Genomic DNA, 16,505 nt, shown 5'->3' on the forward strand with positions numbered 1-16,505 from the left:
AATGCATATTCATGAAATAGTAAATGAATGACCAATTAGACACTCTACAGTGAATGTTAAAAAAGGAAGTTCTTTGCTGAACTTGGTCTAAAAACACAATTTGAATTAACTAAAAAAGTTTATAACTTTTTCTGCCCTCTAATACTCCTTTTTTAAAAATATTTTTTAGTTATTGATAGACCTTTATTTTATTTATTTGTATGTGGTGCTTGAAAAACCAGCCTCTACCTCAGAGCAAAGCCTGTCCAAGGAAGGGACATCACCTTTGTCCTTGGAAAAACCCACAGAGCACTCCTAGGCACATTCCCCCCTGCTAAGCAGTTTATCTACAAATAACAGGAGAGATCTGCTGCACCAGGTGTCCCTGACTCAGTCAGGCTAGGTGGAGACCCATAGTAACCCCCTAGCAGCCACCAATCAGCATAAGACAGGGAAATACCTGGGATGCCAGATGACCCTCCCAGTAGTTTATGGTGGTTGATAACATGTTGGGAAACCACGTAGTTCAGCACGTACACCCCTCTTGGCTTAAACCAATCAGTTCAAATGAATACCCCTTTTGTATGACCAAACACCCTTACCCAACTTGTTCCCGGCAGTGAATGTGCTAATCATGTTTTAGAGTTGTTATTTGATTTTCCCGAGGTGTGTGATGATTTGCTAAGAGATGCTATGATGTATGTGAAGTCCCTGCTTCTCCAAAGAATATATAAAACTGCTGCAAACCCTGGGCTCGGGGCCTCTCAGTGTCACCAGTTGCTGTGTGTGTGCAGAGGACTGAGTTAGCTCGCAATAAACACTTCTTTGCTGTTTACATCGATCTTGGTTTCTGGTGGTCTTTTGGGGGTCCCGAATTCGAGCATAACAGTGCTGAGAATCAAACCCAGTGCCTCACACATGCTAGGCAAGCATGCTACAACTGAGCCACAACCCCATCACTCCTACAATACTTTTTAAGAGAATTTTTACATGAAAATACTATATATAAATCAGAATAAAATGGTGCTTTCTAGGCTGAAAGGGAACAGAAGGCTTAGAGTCCATCTGGATTTCCTAACAAGTCCCTTATCCCCAATGTACACATAAATATACAAACATACAAAACACAGTTTAGAAGTGAAATATTTAAAATGATAGATGAAATGCATTTTATATTGAACAATAGGCCATAAATATTTTTCTAATAGAAATTTCAGACAACAGAGAGCTTGAGATCATAACTTCCTGAAATAACCTAGAAGACAGAAATCCTATATTGTAAAATGGGAATCATCTATGATGCCATAAAGTCATTTAGAAGGTATAGTTGACAACGTCTCATAAAAATAAGAAGCCTAACAAAACCTTACAACTATTAATGCTAACAATTCCAAAGTCACAATCCAGAATTCAATGACAGAATTAAAAGGTAGAGCTTCCCCATGATCTATTAACTCAATGTCTACACAAAAGGAAAATACCTAGTAGGATTTATCTTTTGTTAATGTTTTATGTATTTTTATGCTAAATAAATCCTACAGAATAAATAAAGTTAAGAAGTCTGTGGGGGTGCTGAGGTTGTGGCTCAGTGGCAGAGCACTTGCCTTGCACATGTGAGGCACTGGGTTCGATCTTCAGCACCATATAAAACTCAATAAACAAAATAAATATTGTGTCCATGTATAACTAAAAAAATTAAAAGAAAAAAAAAGACTGCTGGGGCTTTAGCTCTGCTAGGCAGAGCACTTGCCTAGCACTTGTGAGGCACTGGGTTGGGTCCTCAGCACCTCATAAAAAATAAACAGGGCTGGGCACAGTGCACAGGCCTGTAATCCCAGTGACTCAGTAGGCTGAGGCAGGAGGATTGCGAGTTCAAAGTCAGAATCAGCAACTTAGCAAGGCCCTAAGCAACTCAGTGAGACCCTGTCTCTAATAAAACATTAAAAAAAAAGGACTGGAGATGTGGCTGAATGGTTAAGTGCCTCTGGGTTCAATCCCTTGTATCAAAACAAACAAATAAATAAAACAAAAAATAAATAAAAATATGTAGTTGTCCATCTATAACTACAAAAAAAAAAGGTCTGTATGCGTTCAAATTTTTATTCCCTCTCCCTAAATGAAATTGTTGAAATCCTAACTCTAATACCTGTAAATTTTTGTAAATAGGTTTTTTGCAAATGGCCAAGTAAAGAGGAGGACCTTAGGATGATTGCATCTTTGTAAAAAAAGAAAATGTGAACACAAACACATATTAGCAAACAATGGAAGATTCCATGTGTAGATGGGTGTCAGGTTGCCAACAGTCCAGGAACTATCAGAAGCTTTCAGAGGCCTAAAATAGATTCTCCTTATCATCAGGCAAGCATGGTCCTATAACACCACATTTTCATACTTAAGTTTTTCTTGTTCTAAGCCACTCAGTTGGGTACTTTTTTTTTTTTTTTTTACATCAGCCCTAATACGTTAACATATGGGTAGATGAAGAAAAACAACCCTGATGACTTAGGTACAGATGCACAAATTGGAAAACAGTGACCTCTTCAAGAAGCCACATCAGTCTGCTCAAATATTTTACTTTCTATCCTGATATAAATCTAGGTCAGAGAAAAACGAGGGATCTCTTCACTCTTCACTCATTTCTTATGTGAAAATAAGCATATGATGTCTCAATGTTTTATGTCTTAGATATATAAAATAATGTCTCAGTATCTATGATTTTCATACCTTCAAAGATGCCTAATAATAATAATATAAGAAAAAATAAAGCCTTAGTCAATGAAAAAGGAGATGGCTATAACGACAAATCACAAAATATAAGAAAAACAGAGACAGCATTTTAGACATCCCCCCCAAAAAAAACAAACAAAACAAAACACTGTTCATAATCCTCTTCAGATCTTAGGCAGCATTGAGATTCCTTGAGAAAAAAGTGTCACCATACTGATGAAATCTCTGGGTTAAAGACACCAGAAGCTAAATTGGGTAATATCCTTAATGAGATCTGGTTAAATAACTCAGAAAGCAGAGAGGTAAAAGGAGAAACCACACAGCATACAGCCATTTGGCTGTACATATATTACCTCCTAAAATTCTCAGAAGAGTGAGCATAGGAGAGAAAAGTGATCTTCACAAGGTCAAAGTAGAGAAAGTATGTTAGTTTTCTTGCTTTATTTAACTGTGAGCCTTAATGACCAACTCTACAACAGACTTTGCTCCCAATGTAGAAGATATAGTGAGGAAGTGATGATTCAGGTATTCAAGACAAAAATTTAAATGAAGCAATAGCCACTGAACTCTCCTCAACCTAATCTACCAAGTACATGAAATGGTCCCTATGTTCAATTCGTTTAACTAGAAAGAACAGAGGGTGTGTACAAAGAACAGAGGGGGAAATTGGTAAAGAAAAATATTTGTATCTATTTTAGATTCTGTTTAAATTGTACTAAGATATAATGGCTTCAGTTTACCAATATTTTATATAATCCTTTCTTAAATTAAAAAAGGTTATTTACTAAAGAAAGATTTATTTAAAGTTTCACAATTCCTTCTGTTCAATTTTAATTTCTTTTTCTATTAATTTCAGATAATTTGAAATGTAATGTTTTATAAAAGTAATTATTGCTTCCTGAAAAAGTTCTTTTATCTATCTAGCTATCCAATAGTCACATACAGAAACAGAGATGATAGAAGGCTAAAAATAGTTTTTCCAAAAAGTTAACAATGCTTATCTAGAGGATAGAGCAATTCAGGTAATTTTTAAGATCATACTTTTTGTTACTGCCTAAATTTTTAAAATGAATAAAAACTAATTTCTCAAGTCCTTTCATTCAGCTAAATTAATTAACTAGGGGTTCAAAGAGTTACTATGTGTTTTTATGATAGGTTTAAATCCATTTTTAAGGAACCATGGAACCAACATGTTTATCAGCAGGTGAGAAAATATTTTGGAGGGTTTTAGTAAATCGTCATATCTTTCAGCAACATGTTCTTGTTCATTTAGTTTCATTTAGTTCATGTTAGTTTCTTAGTCAGAAATAAAGAATTGACTTAAAAATTATAAATATGGGGAAAAATGACTGATTTGGATAAATTCAAAACAAGACTTTTACAATCAAGTGAAATTACAATGCCTACAAATAAAATTTACTTCAATGACTATTTGGAGTCAGCCCAATTTTAAATAATATTTTCAGAAATAATATTTTAAAATTAAAATTTTGTTACTGTTCACTCTATATATTATATAATATATAGAGTGTTAAAGGTTTGGCCCCCAACCCATGGCATTATGAGGAGGTAATGGAACCTTTAGAAGGAGGGGCATTGTGCGAAGCTAAAAGGTCAATGAGTCATACTCACAAACATATTTGTGGGACATCACACTTCCCTCTTTTTGTTTCCAGATGCTCCCACTAGGATATACTATGTCACCAAGCAATGGAGTCATTTGGTCATAAACTGAAACTTTTAAAACTGTGAGCCAAAATACACCTTTCTTCTTTTTAAGCTTATTTGTCTCAGATACTTGTTATAGTAATGGGAAGCAAACTAATACATGCATGTAAATAAGAAAGCATATCTTCTATAAAATATATAATTAAGAAACTAGACTCATTAAATTCTTACCTGGCTGAAAAACTGATAGACTTCCATCAATATGACCAAACACAACTTTCCCCTTTTTTTGTGTATGCCATCTGAAAATACAGATATCAGACAAGAAGCTATGAGCTTCCTTGTGTACAGTCACTCCACTATCTGGTCCTGATATGGTCCAAATGAATAGTGGGCCTCTGTGGGAAACAAATGCTACAGCATCATCTGCATTCCAGCACCAGCTAAGAGAGGCAGGCACTCCTGGAATAAATTAAACAAAGATACTTAATAGAAAGATATAGCACAAGATTGTACCATTAAATATTCCTTGTACTGTACATTTTTAAAACTAATAAAAATTCAAAAGTATGTTCATTATTTTAAAAATACATTACTTTCTTATTTTTGAATAGGATATATAAACTAATCCCCCAAACTACAGAGACTATATGTAGAAACTTTCAGAATGAAAGGAAAAATACCTACTTTGGTTCAAATATTAATAAAATTGTCATGTTTCATGTACTCAAAGAAATTTATACAGTTCCTTAATTTAGTACACTATATATTAAAGCAACAAATACTTATTATGTGTATCTAAGATTTCTAGACATCCTAGATATACAATGCAGTATGAAATAAAGTAAAAGTTCTGAAGTATAAATTGAGGAGAATGAGATAAATGCATAAAGAGATCAATGCTACTATAAAGATTTAATAATAACAAACAATTCTACAGTCTATATTGAATTTAGATTCAAATTCTAGCTTTGCCTCAGATAAGCTAAAGAAATTACTTTCTCTAAACTTTTGTTACCTCATCTATAAAATGGAAATAATAATAAAATTGACTACTTATTTCACATGAATGTTAAGAAAATATAATAATGTATGTAAAATTACCTTTTATATCATAAATAAAATACAAAAGTTAATTGTTAATGTTCCTACTATTATTGTGACCAAATAAAACTATATATAAAGAAGGTGTTTGGGAAATGCATGACTCAATAGAGAAATTATGAACTCTCCCAGCACAGATAGATTGACTATCAGAATCATAAAATTGAATATAATATATCAGGTCATGTGGAGTTAGGCCCTAGGAATCTATTTTTTATCAAGTTTCTCTAAATGATTTTGATATGCAGAAAACTTTTTGAGAATCACTGGTCTATTATCATAAAAAGAATCTGGATATGAATTATATCTTCAAATAGAGGTCAAGTTCAAATATATTGGAGTGAGCAGTATTTATTAGGAAGAGAACATGATATGAATAAAAACACAGTGTTGAAAGTTGTTGGTTTATAGTAAGTTCAGTTTGTATCAAGAGTCTGTGTGCTCCAAGAGGCAAAAACTAGAAGCCTAAAGCCTGGTTCAGGGCCTGACACATATTAAGAACTCTATAAATATCTGATGAGTGAATGAAAGAATTGAGTACATGTCCAAGGCCAATAAAAAAACTTGGTGTGGCTTTAGGATGTATTAACAGAAGCAGAATTTCCCCAATAAGGGACAAATTACTTTGTAAGAAACAAATCACCACAGAATAATTGTAGAAGACTGGCTGCTGAATGTATATTAAAGAATGACAGCTAGGGAAGTGAAGGAACCAGAAACAATTTCAAATAATAATAATAATAATAATAGATGAAAATACTTATGTGGTGACTTACTGTGTACAAATACTTTTAAGAGTTTTACAAATACCAACATTTACTTCTCCCAACAATATTCTGAGATAAGTAAAAATTAATATTTTCCTTTGGCACTCAACATGTGACATTTTTAAAACTGGTGACAATTTTAACATTTTAACAATTGGACAAACTAATACTCATTTTTCTTTAAACCTGTTGTTTACTAGGAAAAAGAAAAATGAAGTGAAAACTACTGAGGAAAGATCAAGGTCAAGTACTACATGTAGAGGTTAAAAAGCTGAATTAATGCAAATTTCTATTTTGCTTAACCTGAATTCTAAAAAAAAAAAAAATGGTGTCTTAAGACATTCAAAAGGGGATATTTAAAATGAAAATGACTAAAAATGTTCATATTTTTTCTAAATACAATATTAAGCTTTCAGTCTTCAAATAAGAAGGTAATTGTAAATAACATGGGAAAGTTATTACTAATCTTTGAATTTTCCAAAGAAAGCAATTATTTACCAAAATTGCTACTACAATAATTTATTATTCTACCACTGTTAATTGAAAATCTTGTTTAATTATATATCGGGTGGCAAAGGAAATTATGATACACTCAACTGATGAATTTAAAAAAATTCTTTCCCTCATAAAAGGATATAATGTGTATGATGACATGATAAACCATTAGCTAAACTAGGTGATAATACAATTACAGGTTGTCTAATCTGTACTTTTGTATAATATTTAGAAAAATGTTTTTTTGCAATTATAGGCTGATGTAGATTTGGGGTTACAACTTAATGGAAATAATGATATGCAACATTTTAGTTTATTTCATGTAAAATTTTAAAAAACTTAAAGGAGAATTTGAAAATTTAAAAAAAAACAGGTTATGTGAATTTGGGAATTAAATGCACATTTTTAATAAATGAAAATCAACCTCATTTGGTAAATAATTTTAAGATGATGACTGAAAAACAAAATTGATATCTTTTAACTGATAATTTTCAGCATATTTAATTACCTAAATTTGAAAAGACAAGAAAAGCAACCTAACAAGTATATTAAATATATCTAAAGGTTTTAAAAGGCATTATTCTTATTATGGAAGCAAAATTTTAATTGCCTACGAATTCCTAATATCATTGCTACATACCCACTATAAAGAAATTTTGAATAAAATAAAGTTAGTAAAATTGTCATATCTCACTTATCTACTTTATTTTCATTAATTGCAGAGAAAAAGCTTAATATAGAAAACATATCCAGCATTACCTTACAAAATCATAATCAAGTGAGCTATATGCTTGGTGCTCAGAAAGAGTACATTATTACGACATTTACTATTATGACAATTATCATCATTATGGGTTAAGATTAAATAGGAGTTCCAAATGATAATTAGAAAGAATATGACATTATCCAAATTCACAACAATCTATTTGTTGTTTGAACTAGGACTTTCTACCTTGACTGAATTACACATAAAGGCATGAAAACAGTTAAACAATACATTAAATACATTCAGAATATTGTCTGCATTATTAGGAGGAAATAAATTAAATACACTAGTAAATAGGCAAGGCTTTTTACTTGTCCCATTAAGAATATCTTTTCTAATTATTGTTTTCATATTAGTTTTGAAAGTTTTATATTTAAAAATTAATAAAATGATTTGGTACTAAGTTTTTATCTTATGTTCCAAGTATAATTATTTCATGAAATTTTATTTCAAGTTTTGCACACATGTACAAACATGTGAAATATATTTCTTATATCAGTTACTATTAGAAATTTTAAAACACAATTTTAAAAACCTAAATTAATAAAACTCATTGTGCTTGTTGAAATAAAAGGTTTTATCCAATAAGATAAATTTCAATAATAAATGTACCTTTTGTATTGTCGAGTTTAGCAATGACTTTCTGTTCTGCAACATTCCAAATGATCACTAAATTATCAGTACTGCCACTTGCAAACAGATCAGGATTATGTGGACACCAAGAGATTGCTGTAATTGTTTTTTTATGTTCAGACATAATTGCATAAAGTTTGAATTCATTATAACGGTGATCCAACTAAAACAAAATAAATAAAACATTTTAGTACTTTTTAAAAATAATGCATTATCCATTAATAATCATGTTATATAAACAAAAGCTACATACATGAAAATTATTTCACCTAGTAATAAATAGATGAACAAATTTTAAGTCTTGGTCTATTTAAGTATATTCGATCAGCAGAAAAAAACATTTGGGGTAAATGAGAGAATGAAAAATAAAACAAATTAAAATTAATAAAAATGTTTTACATTCAAATGCACAAGAATTCAGAGCTTTATTACATTTTCCATGGCTATATCCATTTATGAAGAGTAAAAAAACCCCTTGGTTTTGGAATTTTTTTCTGCCATTTTCACTTATATTTAAACTTAAAAATTAAACTATGTTGTACAAAAAATTAGGATTTTAAATAAATCAAATGCTTATCTCTATATTATTAAGATATACAACTCTTCCAGAGCAATGAATCATTGACCCTTTTTGTGTCATTTTTTAAATTAGGTTGTATTTTTATATGTAAGTGAATAAAATGAATAGCCCATATTTTCCTGTTTCATTTGTAAATGTGCCTGAATTAATTAGTAGATTAAGTAATTTCTCTACCTTTTGTACCACGTTTTGGATTGTACTACATGTGTCATCTTGTAGTGATCATTTCAGGGTTACTGAAAGTTTTAAAAATCATTATCTTAAATGTTACTCCAATATTTATTTAACCATATACTTGCAGTAAAATCCTAACTGCTGACAGAACCTTCAGTACTCTACATGATCAAACCTCTGCTATCTTGCCGAACTAATCTGATATAAAATTCCTCCCAGTAAAATCATTTCCATGTTACATACAGCCTGATACTCACTGTTTTCTTTTCTTCTAATACTCTCCCCACTGATCTGCTCATGATTATTCATTTACCTGTTCAGGTCTGATTTGAAAAGTACCACTTTAGAGAGATGTTTTCAGACCATGCTATTTAAATTAATAACTCTCCTCAGAACCTATCCCATTATCTTATTATCTGTTTTGTAGTTTTCATGGAACACATTACTTCCTGAAACATTTACTTAATTATTTGTTTACTGATTTTATGACCTCTCCCTGTCCTCTGTTCCCACAATAAGATTTTGCCTGGTTTGTTCTCAGTTGCATTTCTAGTGTCATGTAATGCTTTGTACTCTATATGATCAAACTTCTGCTATCTTGCCAAACTAATCTGATATGAGAAGAGGGTCAGTTGATACTGAAGAACAAACCTTGATGTTATGGGTTTGCACTTAAGTAACTTCTGCTTTTTGCTATCACATTTATGGTGCAGTAAACATCTTTGTATATAAAATTTTGACTAATGTCCTAATTATTTCCTAAGGCTTTGTCTCCTATAAATTCTTTTTCTTTTATAGTTTCAAATATTCTTAGACAACTTTGATGAAAGCATTATTAAAGATAACCCAGTACTACTGGTTTTAATCTGAATGGCACTACAGCAATAATAATTTTACATGAGCCTATTTAAATACATAATTGTGTTTTTTGTCTATTTACAAATGATCAGGTTTTTAAGTTTTAAATTATTCAGAAATTTATGTTAGCCGTGGTAGATACTGTGAATATATACAATGTAACAGAAAATCTGGTATATACATATTAGAAATTCAGTCTATAAATATCTATAAATACAATAAATATAAAAATATAAAAATCAGTGACCTTCTTTGATTTTACCACAAAGTATCCAATAGTATTTGTAAGCACACTAGAGAATACTGAACTACTTGTAGGGATTAAATTATTAATGAATTCCTATGATATTTACAATTTGGTGTTGTAACTGTACTGTTACATCGAGAGGGAGCATAAATTAATGTTAAAGAACTTTAATACAATATATTGGTGCATTATAAAGTAAAAATTCAAAAGCCATGTAGGAATATTACTTAATGTTCAGAAAAATCTAATAATACATCACAATCATTATCTTGAATTTGACATTATTTTTGGACTTTGACTATTCAGTCTGTTTGTACAAGGTACTATTTAATAAACATCTATTCTGAAATTATAACATTTTCTATTTATGTAGCCGAATTTTCAAATCTCTTTAGATCACATAACACAATATTAATTTATTATATAAATTTATATGTATGATTATATAAATTAGGTCACATGAAAGTAAATATAAATTATATATAATGTATGATTTAAAATATAAATTTATATTAACATCAATTTAATGTCAATATTATCATTTAGTAATGCAATTGTTTACTGGAATATTTTGAAACAAGTTGCTACAGTGCACACTGTAATGAACTGACACCCAAGTTAATTTGTAAATGAGCATAATTTTGAGTTCATTCATAAGTTTATGTTCATAATTTTAGCTTAACTTCCTAAACATTTGTCACAAAATGCTATCATAAAATTTCAGACATAAAAACTTGAAAAAATTGTCTTGCCTAAACCTGTTCAGTTTCTTAGCATCCTTACCTCTGAGAGGAACAGTCTGCTTTGCCTGACATGCTTCTTTTCTTTAGGAGGGGGACTTGAGACTAGCTAGGCAAATAATTTTATAGAAGGAATTTGGGAGTGAGAAGCATGGGAGTACATGCAGGGTGTCAAGGACATAGATGAGAGGGAGAAAAAAAGGAAGCTTTCTATTGTCTTACATAGAGAAGGGATGGGAAGTGAAAGATTGTGAGTGATATTAAAATCACACCTTCATTGCTAGACATTTCCAGTCTTCATAAGTGGACTACACACAATTTTATTCTATATTGTGGAAATGAATTGTTTTTATGGATGAATGCTATTGTTTCTTCAATTTTCAATAAACCATTGCACAATTTGTAATAAACTTATGTAATAATAAAAAGTATTTTCCAGAATAAAGCACTATTTTACTCTTATTTATTCTTCAGAATAAAGCATTATTTTTCAGTCAACTGAAATAGTTGATATTTGAAGATGAAAAGAGAGTGGTCTCATTCATCGAAGACATTTAATAAATTATCTATGAAGTGCTAGAGAGTGTACAATGTTTAAGAATGCAAAGGTAAGGCAGCCTCATTTATAATAAATGGAAAAATAGAGTTCATTTTATGAAAATCCTCTCTCATGAGGAAGGAGGAAAAGTCGAATATGAAAAAGAATTTACAGGGGCTGGGGATGTGGCTCAAGCGGTAGCGCGCTCGCCTGGCATGCGTGCGGCCCGGGTTCGATCCTCAGCACCACATACCAACAAAGATGTTGTGTCCGCCAATAACTAAAAAATAAATATTAAAAATTCTTTCTCTCTCTCTCTCTCCTCTCTCACTCTCTCTCTTTAAAAAAAAAAAAAAAAAGAATTTACATTTCAGGTGAGATTTGAAAGATGAGAAAATGTTCCCCCCACAGGCAATGTTGGCAAACTGATAAATTAATGAAAAGGAGACAGGAATTTAAGATGTTTTATAAAATGCAATTGGTTGGTATGTCTGCAGCACAGAGTAAAAGAAAAAGGACACAAGATGTTAAAATCATGAAATCCTAGTAGCTCAGTAGGCTGAGGCAGGAGGATGGCAAGATCAATAGCAACTCATCAAGGTCCTTTCTTTAAATAAATTGGAAAAAGGGATGGGGATGTTGCTCAGAGGTTATACACCCCTAGGTTCAATTCCTGATACCAGGGGAAAAAAAGTCATAATATGAAGTTTAGATGTAATATTATGGTATGAATGGCAATTAAAGATTTTAAAATTGATATTTGCATAAATCATGGAAAAAAACAAATGAAAGGAAGAGAGACTAATAAGAGAATATTATATAGTTCAGGTAGGAAAGATACTGAAAAATACAAGATATCACATTACTCTTGGTTACCAAGGGCAAAGGAGGTACGTAGAAGTGAGTCATTCTGACTAACATTTTTGGTTTAGACGAAAGGTTAGCCCTTTGAGAATTTGACTCTGGGGTTCAGGAGAAAGACTAAACTTGGATTTAAGATGTTTATGGCTCCTCTATTTAGAGAAATTCATGAAGACACTGCCTTTGTACATTGGGAATTGATAAGTGACAACTGGAATTTTTTAAAGAAGTAGTTATAAAGATTTTTCTCTCAAAAATATTTTGAAATGTATCCACACTAATTTTCATGTGATGATTTCTAATAGACTATCCACATCCTTCAACTGATATAATTTTCTCATTTCAAATTTACTAATAAGATGATATAAACATTTTCTGAGCATTTGAAAGCCCAATAAAAAACAGAAAATAGAAATAGCAACTAAATTATAGCAATTATGCTTTTCATGTGAAAAAACTTAAACAACTCTGAATTAAATGATCATTTTAACTGTTACAATTAAAAATTGAAAAGAATTAGCATTATGTTACCTGATAAATATAGATAGCCAGAGTAGCACAATATGCAAACCTGTCTCCATTGGCAGCACACACATCTTTGTTCCATGGCTGACATCCAGCAGCCAGCAATCCCACTTGCCTTACCTGGGACATGCTTGCCTTGAAAAACAAATTTGAAGAAAGTTTCAGTAATTCTCATTATTGGACAAACACTATCATTTTTCATGTCTTCTCTAATCCACACCTTTGTGCCCTGAAAAAATGTTACTACTATGGATCTCACCGTACATTTTTCAGAGAAAAGGAATTGGAATTCCCCAATACTTGTAGACCTCAAAACATTTTACAGGAGCAAGAGATCATAAAATGATGAATAACATGAGATACTTGGCCAAAGGCTGAGAAACCTATAAGGAGTTATAGGAACTATAGTGGAAGAGAAGGCACACATTTTACCTATGTACACAATTTTAGTGCCATTGGAAATAGCCATCCCATATGCCAGATAAATGGAACTTCTGAGAAAAACTGAAATATCCATATTTTTCTGTTATATGTACCAATTTTTAAATACTGGTAAGGCAGCAAATTCAAATTTAAAACTGTGGGCTAGTGTTGGTGGGATTCTGACCTCTGTCACAGAACTACATGCGTTTTACATTAACTCTTTATGTTCACAAAAAGTATTTGAAGTACACAAGATAGATATAGAAGCTGGATCAATAACATTGCTCACTGTTAAAAGGGGGGTAGGAAAAAGGTTGGAAAATAGTTTATATTTGAATAAGAATGGATTATGGCACAAGGCAGAAGATGTTTCAGTTACCAGTCCCAGAAATCAGACCATGAAGCATGGAAGAAGCAGCCCAAAGCCAAGACTAAATAAATAAGAAATGAGACCCAGCTTTGCATCAAGCACAGAATACAAGTTGGAGTCAGCCATCAACCTTAGGTCTCTATTTCTTGAATCTAAAATATACTTTTGAACTGCATTTTCTACAAGAGTTCTCTCAGTTCAAAAAATTCTATGGATCTAAGTGTAAACTCAAGATTCTTCTAAAATACTGGAGAGAAGAAAGTATAAACACCACAGATGTTTTATATTTATAGAAGTGAGTCTGATTGTAAGTTTTATGATCATATTGAAAATCCATCAAACTGGAAAATAATACTAAGGCCAAAAACATACCTAGGCAGAGTGCTACTCTATATAGTTATCTCATGAATGACATCCACAAAAAAATTGACCAAAAAAAACTTCCTTTAAAAGGTAGAATTCATACCATCATTATATAGTTAATAGCCAATATCTAGTCTACATCTAGTTTATGATGTTCAAAAGCTTTATATTATTTTAACAGAATAATGTTAATGTCAAAACCAAAATATGTAAAATTATCACATATACAAAATATATCCATGTAAGATGTAGGGTAAAAGTTTCTAGGTGCTTGTTCAGTGTATTCCCTGGAACCCTAAAACTTAATAATAGCTATAGTCTTCTCTTTCTACTCTGCTACCCAGAAATTTAAAGCAAGCTATCCCAAACCATTGATAGCTCATACAGTTATGGAAACCATAACTTAGTGTCTCTTTATTATCTGCTTTCTTGGTGTCTCTCATTAGCTTCTTCAGTGTGTGTGTGCGTGTGTGTGTGTTGCAGAGAACAGAACCCAGGGCTTCACACATGCTACAAAAGCACTCTACCACTGAATACATTCCCAGCTCTCTTCTTCCTTAATGTTAAGAAATTAGTAAATGTCAATCAGTTATATCTTCTCCAATGTACCATTAACATTAATTTACAACACTACTTTCTTTTATCTTTACTCTTTCATGCTTCTGCATCTGGAAATAATCTACTTTCTTCTCCAGTTCTTTGTTCTTGTCCCACAAAACCCCTTACCTGGATAGAAGCAGTGAAAAGTTTACCAGAAGTAAATAAATTATTTGAAGTGAAAAATTGTCATGATAAAGAAGCAGTACTATCAATATTTGAGTGCTTACAAATATTCCAAAACTTCTACAGAAAAATCCTTTCTTCCTCCTCTAATGACACTACATTTCTTCAGGAGCTAGCATTCAGTATAAATTTAAAAAAAATATATATATATAGTGGGTTTTTTCCAATTGGTTATTTTACAGTAATATTCTTTTCATTGAAAATGTCATTTCAGCCTCAGTGTAAATGAAATAGGTTTGTAGATTGTTCTAGAGATCTATGATTGCTATATATATATATATATATATATATATATATATATATATATATATATATCAATTATAGCATTTCTATGTAAGTAAAAATGCTGATTTGCTTAATAAAATATTGAGTTATATTTAGAAAGGAAATATAGAGATCTTTAAAAACAAATGTAAATCAGAGTCATTTAAAAATTTTAACTTTCTGCTAAATTTGTACATTTTAAAAAAATAAGTCATTTTTAGAACAGTTTTAGGTTCATGGCAAAATTGAGCAAAAATATAAAGCATCCCCAAATACACTTTGTAGCCTTCCCTTTCCTTATAACACAAGCTCCCCAACTTTCAACATTCAGTACGAGGTGGTACTTTTATTACAATGGATGAAGTGATACTAATGTATCATTGTCAAAGTCCATAGTCTACATTAGGGTTCTGTCTTAGTATTCTACTATTGATTCTGACAAATGTACAATGACACTGTAGTATATTGTTTAGAGTGATTTTACTGTCCTAAAATGTCTTCTGACCTCTACCTATTCATTCCTGTCCCTTGCCAATTTGGTAACAACTAATCTTTTTACTTTCTCTATACTTTTGCCTTTCCAAAGTGTCATATAGTTACAATGATACAGGACCTACCCTTTTCAGATTAGCTTCTTTCAGTTAGCAATATACATTTAAGTTTCCTTTATGTTTTTCATGGTTTGAAAAAACCCAATTCTTTTCTTCTTCAATTTTAAAATCCTTTTTTTATCATGGTAAAATAAATATGACTTAAAATTTACTCTTAACAATTTTAAGTGTACACTTCAGTAGTATTAAATATATTCTTATTGTGCAACCATCAATCATCACTGCTATGCATCTCCAGGAATCTTTTCATTTTATAAAACTGAAACTCAAAATCCATAAACAATTATCCCTCATTCTCCCCTTCTTCAGCCCTTTACAACCACTATTCTAAAGCTGTCTATGATTTTGACTGCTAAAGTAACTTATATATGTGAAAAAATACATATCTGTCTTGTTGTTAGTGGCTTATTTCATTTTGCATAATATGCTTAGATTGAATCCAGATTGTAATGTATCTTAGAATTTCCATTTTTTTAAAGGCTGGATAATATTATAATGTGATATTTTGCTTATCCAATACATGATATTTTGCTTATCCATTCATCAGTGAATAGATGGCTGAATTGCTTCTACATTAGCTATTGCAAATATGCTATTATGAATATGTAGAGTGGGGAGAGACAGAGGGAGATCTTTAAGATGCTCCTTTTAATTTTTTGGGATATATGTCCAAAAGTGGAAATATCTGTACTATGTGGTTATTCTATTTTTAATATTTTGATAAATTTTCACATTTTCCAAATCAACTGCTACATTTTACATTCCCACCAGAAGTGTTCTGATTGCTTTACATCTTTACCAACTCTTGTTATTTTCTATTATTTAATAGTAACCACTCTAAAGGTATGTTACTTTGATTCACATTTCCCTAATGATTAGTGATGCTGACCATATTTTCATGTGCTTATTTGGTCATCTGCATATCTCCTTTGGAAAAAAGTCTATTTGAATACTTTGCCAATTTTTTAATCTAGTAAGTCTTGTTTTTTTTTTTTAGAAGTGCTCTACATATTTGAAATAGTAGTCTCT

At 31.1% G+C, this 16,505-nt stretch overlaps 1 protein-coding gene across 1 annotated transcript in view; it reads right to left on the reverse strand.

Annotated features, from left to right (window-relative positions):
- Positions 1-16,505, reverse strand: part of WDR17 (WD repeat domain 17) — a 94,196-nt gene that overhangs the window by 48,737 nt on the left and 28,954 nt on the right. Inside the window, exons 2-4 of the mRNA XM_081269434.1 lie at positions 12,669-12,797; positions 8,119-8,302; positions 4,606-4,836 (exon numbers count right to left, since the gene is read on the reverse strand). Of these exons, the coding sequence (XP_081125560.1) occupies positions 4,606-4,836; positions 8,119-8,302; positions 12,669-12,791 (538 nt within the window). The 5' untranslated portion in view covers positions 12,792-12,797. The remainder of the gene's footprint in view (positions 1-4,605; positions 4,837-8,118; positions 8,303-12,668; positions 12,798-16,505) is intronic.

This window comes from Spermophilus citellus, assembly GCF_964194105.1.
Source record: "Spermophilus citellus genome assembly, chromosome: 16".
Taxonomy (NCBI): Eukaryota; Metazoa; Chordata; class Mammalia; order Rodentia; family Sciuridae; genus Spermophilus; species Spermophilus citellus.